This window comes from Brienomyrus brachyistius, unplaced genomic scaffold (assembly GCF_023856365.1).
Source record: "Brienomyrus brachyistius isolate T26 unplaced genomic scaffold, BBRACH_0.4 scaffold50, whole genome shotgun sequence".
Lineage (NCBI taxonomy): Eukaryota > Metazoa > Chordata > Actinopteri > Osteoglossiformes > Mormyridae > Brienomyrus > Brienomyrus brachyistius.
The window spans coordinates 1,255,727-1,272,607 of NW_026042325.1; the positions used below are offsets into that span (position 1 = coordinate 1,255,727).

The window sequence follows — 16,881 nt, forward strand, 5'->3', positions numbered from 1 at the left end:
ATCATTTCTCTGTACCGTTACTGCCTTTCTACCTGATATATTACATGACAGACCTCAAAACTCTGATTTCCGGCCCCATCTGCAGTTTGCTCTCGCTTCCTGTTGTGCCAGCAGACATCTGAGCTGCGCCAGTGTGTTAGATTAACTGCATTGTTGAGGTCGCTCCATCTTGTGGGCTGTTGTGATACCGAGGAACAGGACAGGACGCAGGTGTCACTAGTGCAGGAGGAAGCACTGAACACACAAACTATGCGGACAGGAGTGTGACTTCACTTCACGCTCACTGACTTTCGGAAGATATCAGAATCACGTCGGCATGTTTATGGGATCGGTCCCGTTCAGGCAGGACATGGGATTCATGAAGTATTAGATCAATCATCAGTTAAATGACCGTAAATGATTCCTGCACAATAAAAACAGTACAAGAAAAGTGAAGTGTGAGTGATGGCCTCCATTTCTCTGGAGGATTTCTGTAGACGCGTAGGTAGGTCTCCACACTGCATCCAGTGAGCATCTGACAGGTGCCCGTTAACAGTGGGGCCTTGGGATGGGGGGGGGACAACTGATGTTGGCAGTATGTTGATATTGTTGTGTGCCCTCCTCCGCTCATTGTTTTACTTGCCCTCCTTCTGCATCTTGTGAGCAGTTAAAGAAGAGTGGAAAGGAGCCCATGGTGGGGGCGGAGCTTATCCTGGGAGGCGTGTCCTACAAGACCAAGGTACGTCCCTCATGATGTTTGACTCTGCTCCCAAGTTTGGCAGACAGGTTAATGTGGTTGTCAAATCCAGTTTCTTCCAGCTTAGAACCATCTCAGAGCTTAAACTGTTCGTCTCTTTAAGTGACCTTGAAATAGTCACACATACATCCATCTCCACAAGGCTTGATTACTGTAACTCCCTGTATACTGGAATTACCCAGTTGTCCCTGGCCCACTGTCAGCTGGTTCAGGACGATGCAGCGAGACTTCTCACAAGCTAGAAAGGGATAACATAATACCTGTCCTTACCCAGACTGTCCCAGTCCACCTTAGGATTCCTGTTTGGAGTGGCTTAGCCCTCTCATATACGTCCCTACATAACCGCCAGGATTCACGGGTCATCGGAAATGCTGATAATCCCTCGCTTCAAACGGAAGCTCGAAGGTGAACGTTCACAGCCTCCCCTGGCCAGCAGATCGGCTCCCTCCGTTTATAAATCCCGTCTTAAAACACTTTTTCATTCTCCAGCATTTAAGTCGGATTAACAGTTTCTTATATTCCTTTTCCCAGTGTTTATTTATTGCTATTATTGTTATATATTTTTTCCTTTTTCCTTTCATTTTTGGTGTTCCTGTACAGCACTTTGGTCAACAAATGTTGTTTTTAATTCTGCTTTATAAATAAATGCAACTTCTGCTGCTGTGGTCACTGGCCTCTGACTGTGCAAATGTCACTGCTTTCATTCAATACTGGAAACAGGAATATGTCTGTGGTGTGACATTAGTCTGTTAAAAACAGAATTTAATTTCAGGGTGCTATATTACTGCTGTAAATTCCATATTAATTTGTGTGATTGAAATCCAGAATTACTATTTCATCTATTTTGAGTTTGTATTTAAAAAAAGACGTAATTCAGTATTAAACATGATATGCTCCCGTTTAATTCATTCAGCACTTAGAACCTTCATTCGCCTTCATTACAGACCGTGAAACGATGTCCTGCTGTATGTAAGACAGCTTTCTCCAGTGACCTCTATTCATCTGTTTTTCATCTTAAGGTGTGTGATCGCTCCTGCTCTCCTAAGTGGAACGAGTCATTCTCCTTTCTTGTACGTGACCCCCCAGAGGATATCCTCACAGTGAAGGTGAGGGACCCAGCTTCTCACGCTTTCTTGGTGTCTATATGTACGTTTGACTTCAAGTCAGAAACCGGTTTCTGGTCTTTATAGACCCACCTTAGTTACATGCAGATAGTCGTGTTGTCAACTTAAAGTTATATGGCCAACGCTGAGGAACCAGGGTGTGGTGACACATATCAACAGTTTATTGACTATCAGCGAACTCAAATTAAGTGCAGTGGTGTGATATTTAACACACTGTATTTTCGCCTACTGGTGGTATTGCAAATTAACATTTCTCTCCAACGTCTGTCTTTAAAGTGTTCAGTTATTTCTCTGTTTTCCCAGTGGTTGATTATTGGACAGATGTTAAGGGGCGTCTCATGGTCCCCAAACTATGCAACTCTCTTCCAGAGTCTCTTCTTTCTCTTCCATGAACATCTCTCTATTGCCTCTTCCTCCTTTACTAATTACTGATGCCTCCCCCCCAACCTTGGGATTGTGAAAGGTGCTATATAAATGTAACATTATTATTATTATTGTTATAATTGTTATTGTTATTATGATTGCTGTTGTTGCTGTTGTGGTCGTCATTCACCCTGTGCTCTGTGTCGCTTTTCTCTCTCCATCCTACATATTCATTCTGTTCCACCACCAAACAACCTAATAATTATAATTGATTGGGTCTGAGTGCTGAATATAACGCAGGCTGCAGGTCAGGGGGCCTGATGCATGTGGCGACTTCACAGTGTGTGATGATCGCAACTGGGAATTTGTACTGGGTCTAGGATCTCCAGCTTGTTGAAAGAGCCGCAGCAGCTGTGGTTTCTTGGAATGTGAACTGGTAACCTTCCGGTCCGGCTCTGGGTCACATACCTGCAGGAAAATGATATCTCTGTACAGTGGGATAGTAATGAGTGTCTTTCTCTCGGAACAGCTGTCCCATAACTGGGGCCTGGCTCTGGGTTCTCTCTTTCTGCGAGTCAAAGACCTGCTGTCGGTACCGGGCCTGGCGCTGGACAGCTGGCTCAGTGTTGATGGGGCCTCAGCTGACAGTGAGATTCTACTGAGGGCTGAACTGAAGGTGAGAATTTGGCTTCACATAGCTACATGTAAGCAGCCCCCCTATGTGCCAAAGCCTGTGGTTAGAACAACTACGAAGTTCCTGTTTTTTTTCGTGGTTGTTGCAGAGATTGTTACAAAGTAGGGAAGCTGTAGCAAATTGGAAGGTTTGCTGGCTCCCAGCTGCATGGTGCACAGAATGGAGAGGGAAGGAACTGAACTCCAATACATTATTTCCGGGATGTAAGACATATGGGGATTAATTGTGCTTTGGTCAATAACATTATACAGACGTAATAGAACAGCATGTACAAGCAAAACAAACGAGGCACCTTCACGCTCCATGCGTGGAATTTCTGATGAGCTGTAAAGTTGTGACCAGATTCTTACTGACACGCCATCACACCCCCAGCTCCTGTGTTCCGGTGCCGTAGACGGCAGTGGGGGGCAAGCAGATGCACCCAGCATGCCGGATACCCCCAGCTCGAAGACTAAGAGTGATGTCATCGACCCAAACAAGGGGACATTCCCCACAGCCAAAGAGGGGCTTCAGCAGAAAGCAGGGGATTCTGGGTAACATATTATGCTGCGACGTCTCCATGGTAGGACAGCATTGGAGACAGGAAGACCCAGGTTCACTCTAAGTTCCTCATTCTTCTGTGTGCTTTTAGAAATAAAGTGAGTGACTCTGTTAGTGCCGGGTCACTGCCCCCACTCTCCCCGACTGGACCAGGGCATAAAGAAGAATCACCTGAGGACAGTGTGGGCAAACGACCCTGCCAGACTACCCCCAACTCCAGCTTTGCTACTGAGGTAAGACATAAGATAAGGATTCACCAAAACAGTCATGTAATTTGTGTCTTGTTCAAATTCTACATACTATAGATGAGTAGGGTTAATGTGCAGTAATGACGTTCTTCCTGTAGGGGGTGCTACGCATTCACCTGGTAGAGGCCCAGAATCTGATCGCAAAGGATAACCACATGGGGGGCATGGTGAAGGGGAAGAGTGACCCTTATGTCAAGATACATATCGGGGCTGTGAAGTTCTGCAGTCAAGTGATCAAGGAGAACCTGAATCCCATCTGGAATGAGCTGTACGAGGTACCACAGTTCATCACTCTGGTATTTTATATAAAACCGCCAGCTTCAAGCTGGTAGCTGTTAGAATGCATTCTGAGGATTTGGGCTCTTGCCGTGTTGTGGTGTTCCAGGTGGTCCTGAACCAGCAGGCAGAGCAGGAGGTCCAGTTTGAAGTGTATGATAAAGATGTGGGCACAGACGACTTCCTGGGGAGGTGAGTTTTCACGGTGAAGATATTTGAATGACGCTTGTGCTTTTATATGGGTGTGTACCATTATTAAGCTTAAAGCTGGAAGAATATTATATCCAGAATAGATATAAGTGATGATAATTTGTGTTTGCAGGTTCAATGTCAGCCTGAGTGACATCATCAGCTCCCAGTACATGGATGAGGTGAGGTCTGCCCTCGAACCTCGCTGTGGACCTTGTGTGTGTCGTGTGTGTGTGTGTGTGAGTGTGTGTGAGTGTGTGTTTTTGTTTCGTTAACCTTTCTGCATGGCGTGATCCGGTTCCAGTGGTACACTCTGAGTGAGGTGAAGTCAGGCCATGTCCACCTGGTTCTGGAGTGGGTTCCTAAGGTTCAAGACCGGACCAGACTGGATCAGGTCAGTGGAAGCCTTGGTTCATCCACTTTACACCTGTCTACTGTGCTCCTGTGGTGATACAGAGTGTAACTGCAGCCTGGAGCCGACGGCAGGTGTTATGTCAGTATTCCGTACCCTGAGAGTGTGAATCTACTGAATCCCCAGGTCCTGCAGCTCCGGACCCAGAAGTTGTACCAGAACAAGGCTGTGCCAACTGCTGCTCTGCTCTTTGTGTACGTGGAGCGCGCCCACGCCCTGCCCGTAAGTACCCCCCCTCCAGAGAGCCGGGGGTGTCACTGCATGTTATACAGCTGAGTGCAGTGCAGGAGTCACTTCTGATGATGGTGGCCGTGAATCTCCAGTGGTGCGTATAGTTTGATCTCTCTGCTCCGATACATTTCAGGCCTTCTTTTGGTTCCAGCCAGGAGTATAATAGGCTTCTATTTCTGTAGACTCTGAAAATTTAGTTCTTCTGACATGGGATGAATTATATCCATGTGAGAACCTAAAGTAAAGGATCACTATGGATGGGAATAGTTATTCATGTCCGTTCACTCGCTTCCTCCCGTCCAGATAAAGAAGAGCGGCAAGGAGCCGAAGGTGGGGGCCGAGATCATCTTCAGAGAAACTACCCACAAGACCAAGGTGAGATGGCTGCTTCATCCCTGCAGTAGTCATGGTGACGAGCTGATGTCAGAGTGTGACTGGATTTCCAGTAAATATGGCCTCATTATGTATGCGGATGCTGGTTCTGCTGCTTTTACGTGTGGAAGTGAAGAGCATGGCGCCGGCTGTTCCTGTTTCCAGGTGTGCGATCGTTCTACTTCGCCCCAGTGGGATGAGGCGGTTCACTTTCTGGTTCCGGACCCCAAGGAGGACATCCTGAAAGTGAAGGTAAACCAGCTGAAGTGGCCTTAAGCAGTGTTTGTGCTGCATGTGTTACAGCCAACATCTCCAGGACCATGGAGGTGGCAGAGTAGAATCATTCAATGAAGATCTGATCTGAATTATTTTCTCATTTTTTTGGCGGACAGAATATTCTTAAGCTGTTTGTTATAGAAATTCCCATGATTCTTGATCCATGTGTAATACTGTTGAATTTTAGGGATTGTAGTAATAGTTTCTGTATGGTAGCATCCATCCATCCATCCATCCATCCATGCATTCATTCGTATTCCAACACGGTATCCTGGTCAGGGTTGCAGAACCAAGGGTAACACAGATTCTATATTTTTTTTTCTACAACAAACTGTATTTTAATATCCAATTTGGAGAATTATAAATGCTACTGTTACCAGACGGCTTCCATTTTATATGCACATTACATTTCAAACTCATCTTATAAAAGAACCTTCTGTCAAGTTCTCATCCAGACAAACTGCGGTGTCATTAGCAAAATGGCTAACACTTCCTGTGCTGGATTGATATGATCTGTACTGATAGGTCTCCACCTTTCTCTGTGTTACAGCTGTACCACACTGGGGATCAGCCCACTGGCTCGCTGGTTCTGCCTGTCAGAGAGCTGCTTTCAGAACCGGGGCTGGTGCTGGACCGCTGGCTGAGTCTGGATGGAGTTCCCGCTGAGAGTCAGATACTGCTGAGGGCGGAGCTCAAGGTAAAGCTCAGTATTGGCACTTTAAGGTTCCCCATTGTTACACACTTAAGGTGAGGGTTCTGTGTTCTGTTTCCAGTACAGACTGTGCAGGTGCTTATTAGAACACTGTTATACTGCACACTGATTAGGGTCATCTTCACACACCGAATGCTCACTATAAAGTTTACAGAGATTGTGCTGTTAAGTTCTGTCTTAAAATCTCCAGTAAAATTTTTTGCTTGTTCATGAATGGAAGGTACAAACAATGGTGCACTTTGAAGGAATCTTAATTTTGGTTTTTAAATGATCAGCTAATGTGACGAAGCTCATAGATAACGCCAGGGCATCACTGCTCTGCACTAAAGCTCTATGAGGATTTATTCATATTTTTGTCAACAGATCTTGGATTCAAAGATACTCAAAGTAGGCCCAAGTCACGCTGGTGTTCCTCCTAGCTCCCCTTCAGCCATGGAGGTGCAGCAAACTGTAGTCCCGCCCAAAGACACCATCACCCCACCCAGTCAGGAGGTGATACATAAAGCTGCCCTTACCAAAGGGTGAGTGAGATTTGGAGACACGGGTGTTGGTGGTCATGGATTTCCTTGAGGCTGTGAAGACAGTCACAGCACGTTTGTTGCTGCACATGTACAGTTGGTCCCTGGCTTTGACACACACTGATGGATGGTGCCTGTCTTTGTTCCTGATACACTTAGGGATGAGGGGCCACACCCTGCTAGGGCACCAGTGTCTCCTACACCTGAGAAGGTCAAGGAAGGAGCAGCAGCCAAGGTAGAACCTCAGGAAGTCTCCATCGTTCCCAGCCCAGTGTCCACTAAGCCCAGTCGGACATCTCCTGACCCCAGCTTTGCTACAGAGGTGAAATTATTACTATGAAAAACATATTATCTGCTTTGTTCTGGAAATATTACTTTGGAGGATAGAGCATAAATTATTAAACATGTTAGACATTCAGGGTCCTGCTAATCATTCTGTGGAAGAGTGTAAGATAATACGGTAATAATGACGTTCTTCCTGTAGGGGGTGCTACGCATTCACCTGGTAGAGGCCCAGAATCTGATCGCAAAGGATAACCACATGGGGGGCATGGTGAAGGGGAAGAGTGACCCTTATGTCAAGATACATATCGGGGCTGTGAAGTTCTGCAGTCAAGTGATCAAGGAGAACCTGAATCCCATCTGGAATGAGCTGTACGAGGTACCACAGTTCATCACTCTGGTATTTTATATAAAACCGCCAGCTTCAAGCTGGTAGCTGTTAGAATGCATTCTGAGGATTTGGGCTCTTGCCGTGTTGTGGTGTTCCAGGTGGTCTTGAACCAGCAGGCAGAGCAGGAGGTCCAGTTTGAAGTGTATGATAAAGATGTGGGCACAGACGACTTCCTGGGGAGGTGAGTTTTCACGGTGATGATATTTGAATGACGCTTGTGCTTTTATATGGGTGTGTACCATTATTAAGCTTAAAGCTGGAAGAATATTATATCCAGAATAGATATAAGTGATGATAATTTGTGTTTGCAGGTTCAATGTCAGCCTGAGTGACATCATCAGCTCCCAGTACATGGATGAGGTGAGGTCTGCCCTCGAACCTCGCTGTGGACCTTGTGTGTGTCGTGTGTGTGTCGTGTGTGTGTGTGTAAGTGTGTGTGAGTGTGTGTGAGTGTGTGTTTTTGTTTCGTTAACCTTTCTGCATGGCGTGATCCGGTTCCAGTGGTACACTCTGAGTGAGGTGAAGTCAGGCCATGTCCACCTGGTTCTGGAGTGGGTTCCTAAGGTTCAAGACCGGACCAGACTGGATCAGGTCAGTGGAAGCCTTGGTTCATCCACTTTACACCTGTCTACTGTGCTCCTGTGGTGATACAGAGTGTAACTGCAGCCTGGAGCCGACGGCAGGTGTTATGTCAGTATTCCGTACCCTGAGAGTGTGAATCTACTGAATCCCCAGGTCCTGCAGCTCCGGACCCAGAAGTCGTACCAGAACAAGGCTGTGCCAACGGCTGCTCTGCTCTTTGTGTACGTGGAGCGCGCCCACGCCCTGCCCGTAAGTACCCCCCCTCCAGAGAGCCAGGGGTGTCACTGCATGTTATACAGCTGAGTGCAGTGCAGGAGTCACTTCTGATGATGGTGGCTGTGAATCTCCAGTGGTGCGTATAGTTTGATCTCTCTGCTACGATACATTTCAGGCCTTCTTTTGGTTCCAGCCAGGAGTATAATAGGCTTCTATTTCTGTAGACTCTGAAAATGTAGTTCTTCTGACATGGGATGAATTATTTCCATGTGAGAAACTAAAGGAAAGGATCACTATGGATGGGAATAGTTATTCATGTCCGTTCACTCGCTTCCTCCCGTCCAGATAAAGAAGAGCGGCAAGGAGCCGAAGGTGGGGGCCGAGATCATCTTCAGAGAAACTACCCACAAGACCAAGGTGAGATGGCTGCTTCATCCCTGCAGTAGCCATGGTGACGAGCTGATGTCAGAGTGTGACTGGATTTCCAGTAAATATGGCCTCAGTATGTATGTGGATGCTGGTTCTGCTGCTTTTACGTGTGGAAGTGAAGAGCATGGCGCCGGCTGTTCCTGTTTCCAGGTGTGCGATCGTTCTACTTCGCCCCAGTGGGATGAGGCGGTTCACTTTCTGGTTCCGGACCCCAAGGAGGACATCCTGAAAGTGAAGGTAAACCAGCTGAAGTGGCCTTAAGCAGTGTTTGTGCTGCATGTGTTACAGCCAACATCTCCAGGACCATGGAGGTGGCAGAGTAGAATCATTCAATGAAGATCTGATCTGAATTATTTTCTCATTTTTTTGGCAGACAGAATATTCTTAAGCTGTTTGTTATACAAATTCCCATGATTCTTGATCCATGTGTAATACTGTTGAATTGTAGGGATTGTAGTAATAGTTTCTTGATGGTAACATCCATCCATCCATCCATCCATCCATCCATCCATGCATTCATTCGTATTCCAGCATGGTATCCTGGTCAGGGTTGCAGATCCAAGGGTAACACAGATTCTATATTTTTTTTCTATAACAAACTGTATTTTAATATCCCATTTGGAGAATTATAAATGCTGCTGTTACCAGACGGCTTCCACTTTATATGCACATTACATTTCAAACTCATCTTATAAAAGAACCTTCTGTCAAGTTCTCATCCAGACAAACTGCGGTGTCATTAGCAAAATGGCTAACACTTCCTGTGCTGGATTGATATAATCTGTACTGATAGGTCTCCACCTTTCTCTGTGTTACAGCTGTACCACACTGGGGATCAGCCCACTGGCTCGCTGGTTCTGCCTGTCAGAGAGCTGCTTTCAGAACCAGGGCTGGTGCTGGACCGCTGGCTGAGTCTGGATGGAGTTCCCGCTGAGAGTCAGATACTGCTGAGGGCGGAGCTCAAGGTAAAGCTCAGTATTGGCACTTTAAGGTTTGACTTATCAAACCATGACTGCACCAGTTTTGCCATCACTGCTGTACACTAAAGCTCTCTGCGAATTAATTATATATATTCCGGCCAACAGATCTTAGATTCAAAGATACTCAAGGTTGCTCCAGTTCAAGCTGGTGCTCCTGCATCACCTGAGGAGGTGCAGCGAAGTCTAACTCCACCCAAAGACACAGTCAGCTTATCCAATCAGGGACTAATACATGAAGCTGAGGCTGCCAAGGGGTGAGTGAGTTTTAGAGAAGCAGGTATTGATGGCTGTGGATTTTAAAACAGTCGGGGCCGGTTGGATGAAGGAGCCTTACTGATGGTGACTGACATTAAAGGTGGTGCCCGTGTGTCTCTGTTATACTCAGGCCACATCCTGGTAGTTCACCAGTGTCTCCCAAACCTGAGAAGATCAAGGAGGAGAAGCATCTTGAGGTAGCATCTCCAGAGTTTGGAGTCATTAAGCAAATACTGCAGTGACTTTGTAGACTCTTAATATAGCTAAATAAAAATGTAATTATATCAGACAAGTACAGTGGATCTTAACCTTTCTCACCCTAAAGAAATTTCATTTGAAAATTCTGTTTTGGTTCTGAGGTTGCGGATGAAGCTTAATGCGGAGAACTGGCATCCGGTTTTTGGAAGGATGGAACAGTGCAGATTGCTGAGTTACTGTTAACAGTTTTTATGAAGTACAAACATGTTTTTCTGTCCAAGACTGCAGTGGGAGGTGCGGATCAGACTGGCACAGTCAGTGTTCCTGCCAGCACCCCATCTGCCAAGGAGGTGGAGAAAACTGTAGTCCCGCCCAAAGACACCATCACCCCACCCAGTCAGGAGGTGATACATAAAGCTGCCCTTACCAAAGGGTGAGTGAGATTTGGAGACACAGGTGTTGGTGGTCATGGATTTCCTTGAGGCTGTGAAGACAGTCACAGCACGTTTGTTGCTGCACATGTACAGTTGGTACCTGGCTTTGACACACACTGATGGATGGTGCCTGTCTTTGTTCCTGATACACTTAGGGATGAGGGGCCACACCCTGCTAGGGCACCAGTGTCTCCTACACCTGAGAAGGTCAAGGAAGGTGCAGCAGCCAAGGTAGAACCTCAGGAAGTCTCCATCGTTCCCAGCCCAGTGTCCACTAAGCCCAGTCGGACATCTCCTGACCCCAGCTTTGCTACAGAGGTGAGTCATCAACCCTGCCTCACCTATTGATCAGTCTGCTCTGGGTGTCCGGAGCCTATCACTGTTCTTCAGTTGTGTTCACAAGTCATGCACCAAACAATTGATCAGTTTGTAATGTAGAATTGATGTATAGAGCTACATGCAGTATCTGATGTGCCACGTTATTAGGGACACTGCCCGTTCATACAAACAGTCAAACAGCAAATCATGCTGATGTGGTCAAGAGGTTTAGTTGTTGTTTCACTAGATATTATTTAAATTAGTTTTATAGTGGGAAAGATACTTAATGTAAGGCAAATTAAATGTGGAGTAATTGTTGAGATCGGATGTAGGGGTTCCAGCACGTCACAAACCGCTTGCCTCCTGGGCTTTGCATGTACTGCAGTTTGTAGAGATTACAGAGAATGGAATGAATATCAGTGAATAAATCATCCAGTGAAATCATGCAATGAGAAGCAGTTCTTTGGGTGAAAATGCATGGTTGGTGATCAGTGGTCATTGTTAACACACCACAGCACACAGTGCACAACAATGAAATGTGTCTCTGCATTGAACGCATGTGTGACGTCATGACAGCAGGGGGCAGCTAATCCAGTACCCAGGGAGCAGTGCTTGGGGGCGGCACCTTGCTCAGGGTACCTCAGTGGTGCCTTGCTGGTCGGGGATTCGAACCTGCAATCTTTAAATTACAAGTGCACATCCCACACCATTCGGTCTCCACATTGAGTCAACATGGACCAAAATCCCTATGAAGAATCTCCAACGCAGATTTGAATCCATGTTGTAAGGAATTCGAGTCATTCTGGAGGCAAAGGGGGTCTTAGCCAGTAGTAAGTAGGTGCACCTTATAAACCATCTGTGCAATGATTAAGTGACAATGCTTTGTATTCTCTAGGGGCTGCTACGTATTCACCTGGTGGAGGCTCAGCATTTGATAGCCATGGATGGCTTCATGGCTGGGGGGAAGAGTGACCCTTATGTCAAGATCTGTGTTGGGAATATCAAGTTCCGTAGTCATGTGATCAAGGAGAACCTCAACCCAACCTGGAATGAGTTGTATGAGGTATTGCACAATTTTTTGCTTTGGGGTTCCGGATATTAGGGAATAATCTCACATTGAATTTAAATTGACTGATTATCTAACAATGCTCTAAAGACATTTCTTCTGATTTATTGAAAAGACTAAATTTACGAGCTTAGTGTCAAGATCATCTCATGTTTATTATTCTTCTGTTAGTCATTGTCGGTTTTTTGTTATTGCATTGCTGCCCCCTTGTGGTTAAAATAATGAGAAACATTTTTTAACGTTATCGGTTAATGAGCTTTGTGAATGTTAAAATTCTTCTACCCAGGTGGTCCTGACCAAAGCACCAGGACAGGAGATCCAGTTTGAGCTGTTTGACAAGGACCTGGATTCTGATGACTTCCTGGGGAGGTGAGACTGCTGGCTTTCAATCCTATTTTTGATGAAAGTATAACATAATGAATATAGTGCACAGAATGATGACATTACAATTCATCTAGAATAAAAGTATGCCAACCATGTCATTAATATAATATAAATACAGTATATTGAAGTAGTCTTAAAGTTTGATATTTTGTTATTAACACCTGACTGACACCACAGAGCAATGAATTTGTCTCCCTTTGTAATACTTCTATACTGTTTTAGTTAAAAAAAAAAAATCTAATAGTTTATTTGATTGCTTTGCTTTAAAAGTATGTCAGTGCTGTTTTCCAGACATAGATTTCATTTGGTATCACTGTCTGCAGGTTAAAGGTCAGCCTGAGTGACATCATCAGCTCCCGGTACAGTGATAAGGTGAGGTCTGCTTTAGTGTCACTGTGAGCCTTCTTTATTTAATGGGTGTGGGTGGGATTAGGTTTATATTACATTGTGGGGATTTTTTTAAGTTGTGGGGACCATTTTTCAGGTCCCCACAAAGATCCGTGAATGCTATTAAAAAAAAGTGAAAATATCTTTTTTGGTTATATATGGTTAAGGTTAGGGCTGGGTAGGGGTTAGGGTTAGGGTTAGGGTTAGGGTTAGGGTTAAGGTCGTCATGTTGGGATTAGAATTTTAGAAATGAATGGAGAGTCCCCACAAAGAAATAATTACAAACCTGTGTGTGTGTGTGTAAACCATTTCACAATGTTCTGCATGGTCCCGTGACAGTGGTACACGCTGACTGACGTGAAGTCGGGCCGTATCCACCTGGTTCTGGAGTGGGTTTCCACTGTGTCAGACCCTGTCAGACTGGATCAGGTCAGTCTGATTCCCCGTCCAGTGACCCTCCCCCTGCTTCTGTAGCAGTTTGTATACAGTGTGTCTTAATAATGTTAATCTGTAGGTGCTGAGGTTCCAGGCCCAGCAGTCGTACCAGAACAAGGCTGTGCCCTCAGCTGCTCTGCTCTTTGTGTACGTGGACCGTGCCCACGGCCTCCCGGTAAGTACACCCCCCCTCCGCTGGCTCCTGACTTCTCAGGCAGTAGTCTTTGTTACCCACCAAAACCCATTTTTCTTAGCTGAAGAAGAGTGGGAAGGAGCCTAAGGTGGGGGCAGAGCTCGACCTCGGAGCGACGTCCTACAAAACGAAGGTAAGTCCCGCCCCCGTGTGTTAAGTGACAGAAATATGGACCAATCCTAAGAGGTATCAGCCAAGAAGGAGACTGAGTTAACAGGCTGGCTTTATGAAGGTCTCATACCTCTGCATTCTGTACTGCGAAGGTGTGCGATCGGTCCACTGCACCACACTGGGGTGAAGGATATCACTTCCTGCTCCATGATCCGAAAAAGGACACCCTCATCCTGAAGGTGAGCTGAATGTTAAAACAATGATCAAAGGGTCACAGATATGGGAGGGTGTGCGTGCCCTCCAGTTACAAACTTATAGACATTCTATACAGAAAGACAGACAACAGGACACAGGACAAACTGACAAGGCCAGGGACATACCGACAAAGTGCAAATGGCAACAATATATAAGTCAATTGTGCAAATAGTAACAATAGAAGAGGCGGTTGTGCAAAGGGTAATAATAGTGAAGGTAGTTTTGCAAATGGTAGACGGTGGTGAACAATAGAGTGCAAATGGTAGGATTCATACAAGTCAAATTCAAATTAGCAGCGGAAACGTATGAATGCAAACAGTTCTTGAGGTAGTCAGTGAATATATTACTGAATAATATATTACAGTACATTATATTACAGCACTCACCTGTTTGCATTTATTTAGAGTAAAATTCTTTTGTTGTCGGAAATCAGCATGGCTGTGCTGTCGTCATGGCTGTGTTGTTTGTAGACAGGTTAAGTAAAGAATTAAAATATGATGATAGGTCTCCACCTTGCTCTGTGTTACAGCTGTACCACACTGGGGATCAGCCCACTGGCTCGCTGGTTCTGCCTGTCAGAGAGCTGCTTTCAGAACCAGGGCTGGTGCTGGACCGCTGGCTGAGTCTGGATGGAGTTCCCGCTGAGAGTCAGATACTGCTGAGGGCGGAGCTCAAGGTAAACGTCACAGCAACGCCTTCACCTCCTGCCTAAATTAATCATGGGACTGAAACAGTGACTGATGATCAGTGTTCAGTAAGACTTACATAAAAAACACTCAGTAATTAGTGTTTGTTTGCATAAATCTTTGGGTAACTTTACTATTCTGTGACATTGTCATGCTGGAAAAAAAATCACAAAGCATGGAAAAGTACCTTCAAAAGGTAACAAGGTATCAGCAGAGAGATGCTTTAACTTAAGGTGCAATTGATCCTTCCTGTTGATGTAGAATCTCGGATAGCAAACAGCAGGTTTCCTCTCTCTGTAGGGCGCTAACAGGTTCCTGGCCAGTGGATACTGGGCCGTTCTGGCTTTGCATGTCACACACAGTGTCCAGACTTGCACTCTGTTCTCCATCAGATTCTGGAACCAATGAAAGTGCAGGCTGGGGATAGAGGCCTGCCCACGGTCTCCGCCAGCACGCCGTCCGATGCCCCTGGGCACAGTGGGCAGGTCAAGCTGTCCCTCTCTTACCCCAAGGATGACAAAAAGTTGCTCATCACAGTTCATGCTTGCAGGTCTGTCTGAGTCCAGGTCTGCGCTGTTCGTGGGATGTCTTAGTGTTTGTGGGTGATGGAGTGGTCTATATACCTGCGTAATCTGCCTCTACTTTCACGATGCTCTGAATCTGCATCCAGGCATCTGACAGGCTCCTCAGACCCCTACGTGTCCTTCATCCTGCTGCCAGACAAGAACAAGGTCACCAAAAGGAAAACCGGCATCAAGAAGAAAGATGCCAACCCTGAGTTCAATGAGAGGTCAGTCACCCGTTCCCAGACCTGAAGAGAGCGGAGGGCGAGTGTTAGCTGTCTAACCCTTTCTCTGCGCTTTTCCAATATCCAGGTTTGATTTTAATATTTCTATGGATGAAGCGCGACAGAAGCAGTTGGATTTGACCGTGAAGAACAGCACATCCTTCATGAGTCGTGAGAAAGAGGTGATTGGCAAGGTCAGTCTTCTGTTACTCTGCTCGTTTTGGTATCTCAGCGTTGTGTTAAAATCACGATTCTGTTATCATTGACCTTCCTGGATAGTCTTTATTTAAAAGAAATAAATTAAGATGCGGAAGATCTCCTCACATCATATATCAAGGAATTCTCATGTCAAGTTTACTTTCACTTTTAAATAAAAGTGGCATAGAATGAAAATCTGACTTTATTTCAACATAGTTCCATAAAGAGCGTTCAGTACATGGAACTGATGAATCGTGAATCTGAAACACCATTGTTCCCACTTTCAGACACAAATCCTGCAAATGTAAGACGTAGTAAAATGGGCTGATTCAATAATCCTGGACTGTTATGTACCAGTCTTAACTACAGCCCTAAACGTAAGACCAGCCCACTTCCAAACCCAGTGGACCTGCACAGCCTGTTCCGGGAAGCACTAAATCACAGAACGTACCCCTTAGCAGCGTTCATTTCCAATCTCCGGAGGGGAACTGGTTGTTCCTCAACATCCGATTCCTTTTCTGATAGAGGCTCAGACGCATTCGGTCGGATGCCTAAATGCTCCATGTTTCACTGCACCTGCAGTGATCAATTTACAGCCATGCGTCACTTAACGATGGAGATACATTCTGAAAAATGCGTTTGCCGATTATGTCGGTATGAACATCATAGAATGTACTTACACAAACCAAGATGGTGTAACTTAAGTACGTAAATAACGATAAAAAGTGTAGTACGATAAACACATAAACCAATAACAAAGTTATAGTCATTATCAAGTATTATGTACTGTACAAAATTGTATTTGCTATACTTTTACACAACTGACAGCACAGGAGTTTGTTTACATCACCACATGTCATGTGTTGCGTTATGACGTCACTTGGCGAGAGGAATTTTTCAGCTCCGTTATAATCTTATGGGGCCACGGTTGTATATGTGGTCCGTTGTTGAGGGAAACGTTATGATGTGGCACATGACTGTAGAGATGTTAGTTCTGTGTGAGCTATCACAGTGGTTCACTGGAATTCAGCCAATCAGAGCGGAGTACATCAACATATTAATGAACTGACCAAAAAATGGGAAAACGGTCTGTTTCATTTTAGGGCCAAATAATAAGGTTGTAAATTGGCCCGTAAAACCACTTCTGGGCATTTTTTGACCGAACCAAGTTCACATACCTTCTATGTAAACATCAGAGAACAATTTAAAATACTAAAAAAAAAACAAAATGCTGGAAAAATATTGTGAAAATTTAATGCTGCAGGCAGTAAAGAGAAAGGCATCATCTACTGCAAATGACCTGCAGTTACATTCCTCTCATCTGCTGTCCCTGTGACTGCTCACACATCTCTGACAGCTTATCTTTGCTTGACTTTTCTAGGTACAGATAGACCTGTCCTCTGTTGACCTTGCCTCGGGGGTCACACAGTGGTAAGTCACACTGAGTCACAATTCAGTGTTTTCAAACAAAATGATGTACTCTGATTGAAATTGTATTGTGTCGGAACGAATATCTGCTAAATGGCAAATGTGATTTTAAAGCCTTTTACAATAATACATTTAAAACTGTCAATGAGGCAAATCAGTGAATGTGAAGCAGACT

General features: G+C 45.2%; 1 protein-coding gene across 14 annotated transcripts in view; it reads left to right on the forward strand.

Annotated features, from left to right (window-relative positions):
• Positions 1-16,881, forward strand: part of esyt1b (extended synaptotagmin-like protein 1b) — a 31,098-nt gene that overhangs the window by 12,757 nt on the left and 1,460 nt on the right. Inside the window, exons 23-61 of one of the 14 annotated variants that reach the window (XM_049000256.1) lie at positions 647-718; positions 1,756-1,842; positions 2,753-2,899; positions 3,290-3,450; positions 3,549-3,690; positions 3,804-3,980; positions 4,091-4,173; positions 4,304-4,352; positions 4,475-4,564; positions 4,709-4,804; positions 5,117-5,188; positions 5,351-5,437; positions 6,012-6,158; positions 6,537-6,694; positions 6,851-7,013; positions 7,176-7,352; positions 7,463-7,545; positions 7,676-7,724; positions 7,866-7,955; positions 8,100-8,195; positions 8,508-8,579; positions 8,742-8,828; positions 9,410-9,556; positions 9,677-9,825; positions 9,957-10,023; positions 10,306-10,457; positions 10,614-10,776; positions 11,672-11,839; positions 12,129-12,211; positions 12,550-12,598; positions 12,953-13,042; positions 13,128-13,223; positions 13,303-13,374; positions 13,505-13,591; positions 14,137-14,283; positions 14,686-14,843; positions 14,964-15,083; positions 15,169-15,274; positions 16,660-16,709. In XM_049000256.1, coding sequence (XP_048856213.1) covers positions 647-718; positions 1,756-1,842; positions 2,753-2,899; positions 3,290-3,450; positions 3,549-3,690; positions 3,804-3,980; positions 4,091-4,173; positions 4,304-4,352; positions 4,475-4,564; positions 4,709-4,804; positions 5,117-5,188; positions 5,351-5,437; positions 6,012-6,158; positions 6,537-6,694; positions 6,851-7,013; positions 7,176-7,352; positions 7,463-7,545; positions 7,676-7,724; positions 7,866-7,955; positions 8,100-8,195; positions 8,508-8,579; positions 8,742-8,828; positions 9,410-9,556; positions 9,677-9,825; positions 9,957-10,023; positions 10,306-10,457; positions 10,614-10,776; positions 11,672-11,839; positions 12,129-12,211; positions 12,550-12,598; positions 12,953-13,042; positions 13,128-13,223; positions 13,303-13,374; positions 13,505-13,591; positions 14,137-14,283; positions 14,686-14,843; positions 14,964-15,083; positions 15,169-15,274; positions 16,660-16,709 — 4,289 coding nt within the window. The remainder of the gene's footprint in view (positions 1-646; positions 719-1,755; positions 1,843-2,752; positions 2,900-3,289; positions 3,451-3,548; positions 3,691-3,803; positions 3,981-4,090; positions 4,174-4,303; positions 4,353-4,474; positions 4,565-4,708; positions 4,805-5,116; positions 5,189-5,350; positions 5,438-6,011; positions 6,159-6,536; positions 6,695-6,850; positions 7,014-7,175; positions 7,353-7,462; positions 7,546-7,675; positions 7,725-7,865; positions 7,956-8,099; positions 8,196-8,507; positions 8,580-8,741; positions 8,829-9,409; positions 9,557-9,676; positions 9,826-9,956; positions 10,024-10,305; positions 10,458-10,613; positions 10,777-11,671; positions 11,840-12,128; positions 12,212-12,549; positions 12,599-12,952; positions 13,043-13,127; positions 13,224-13,302; positions 13,375-13,504; positions 13,592-14,136; positions 14,284-14,685; positions 14,844-14,963; positions 15,084-15,168; positions 15,275-16,659; positions 16,710-16,881) is intronic. The other 13 variants (XM_049000266.1, XM_049000265.1, XM_049000264.1 and 10 more) reach the window with 13 other exon arrangements.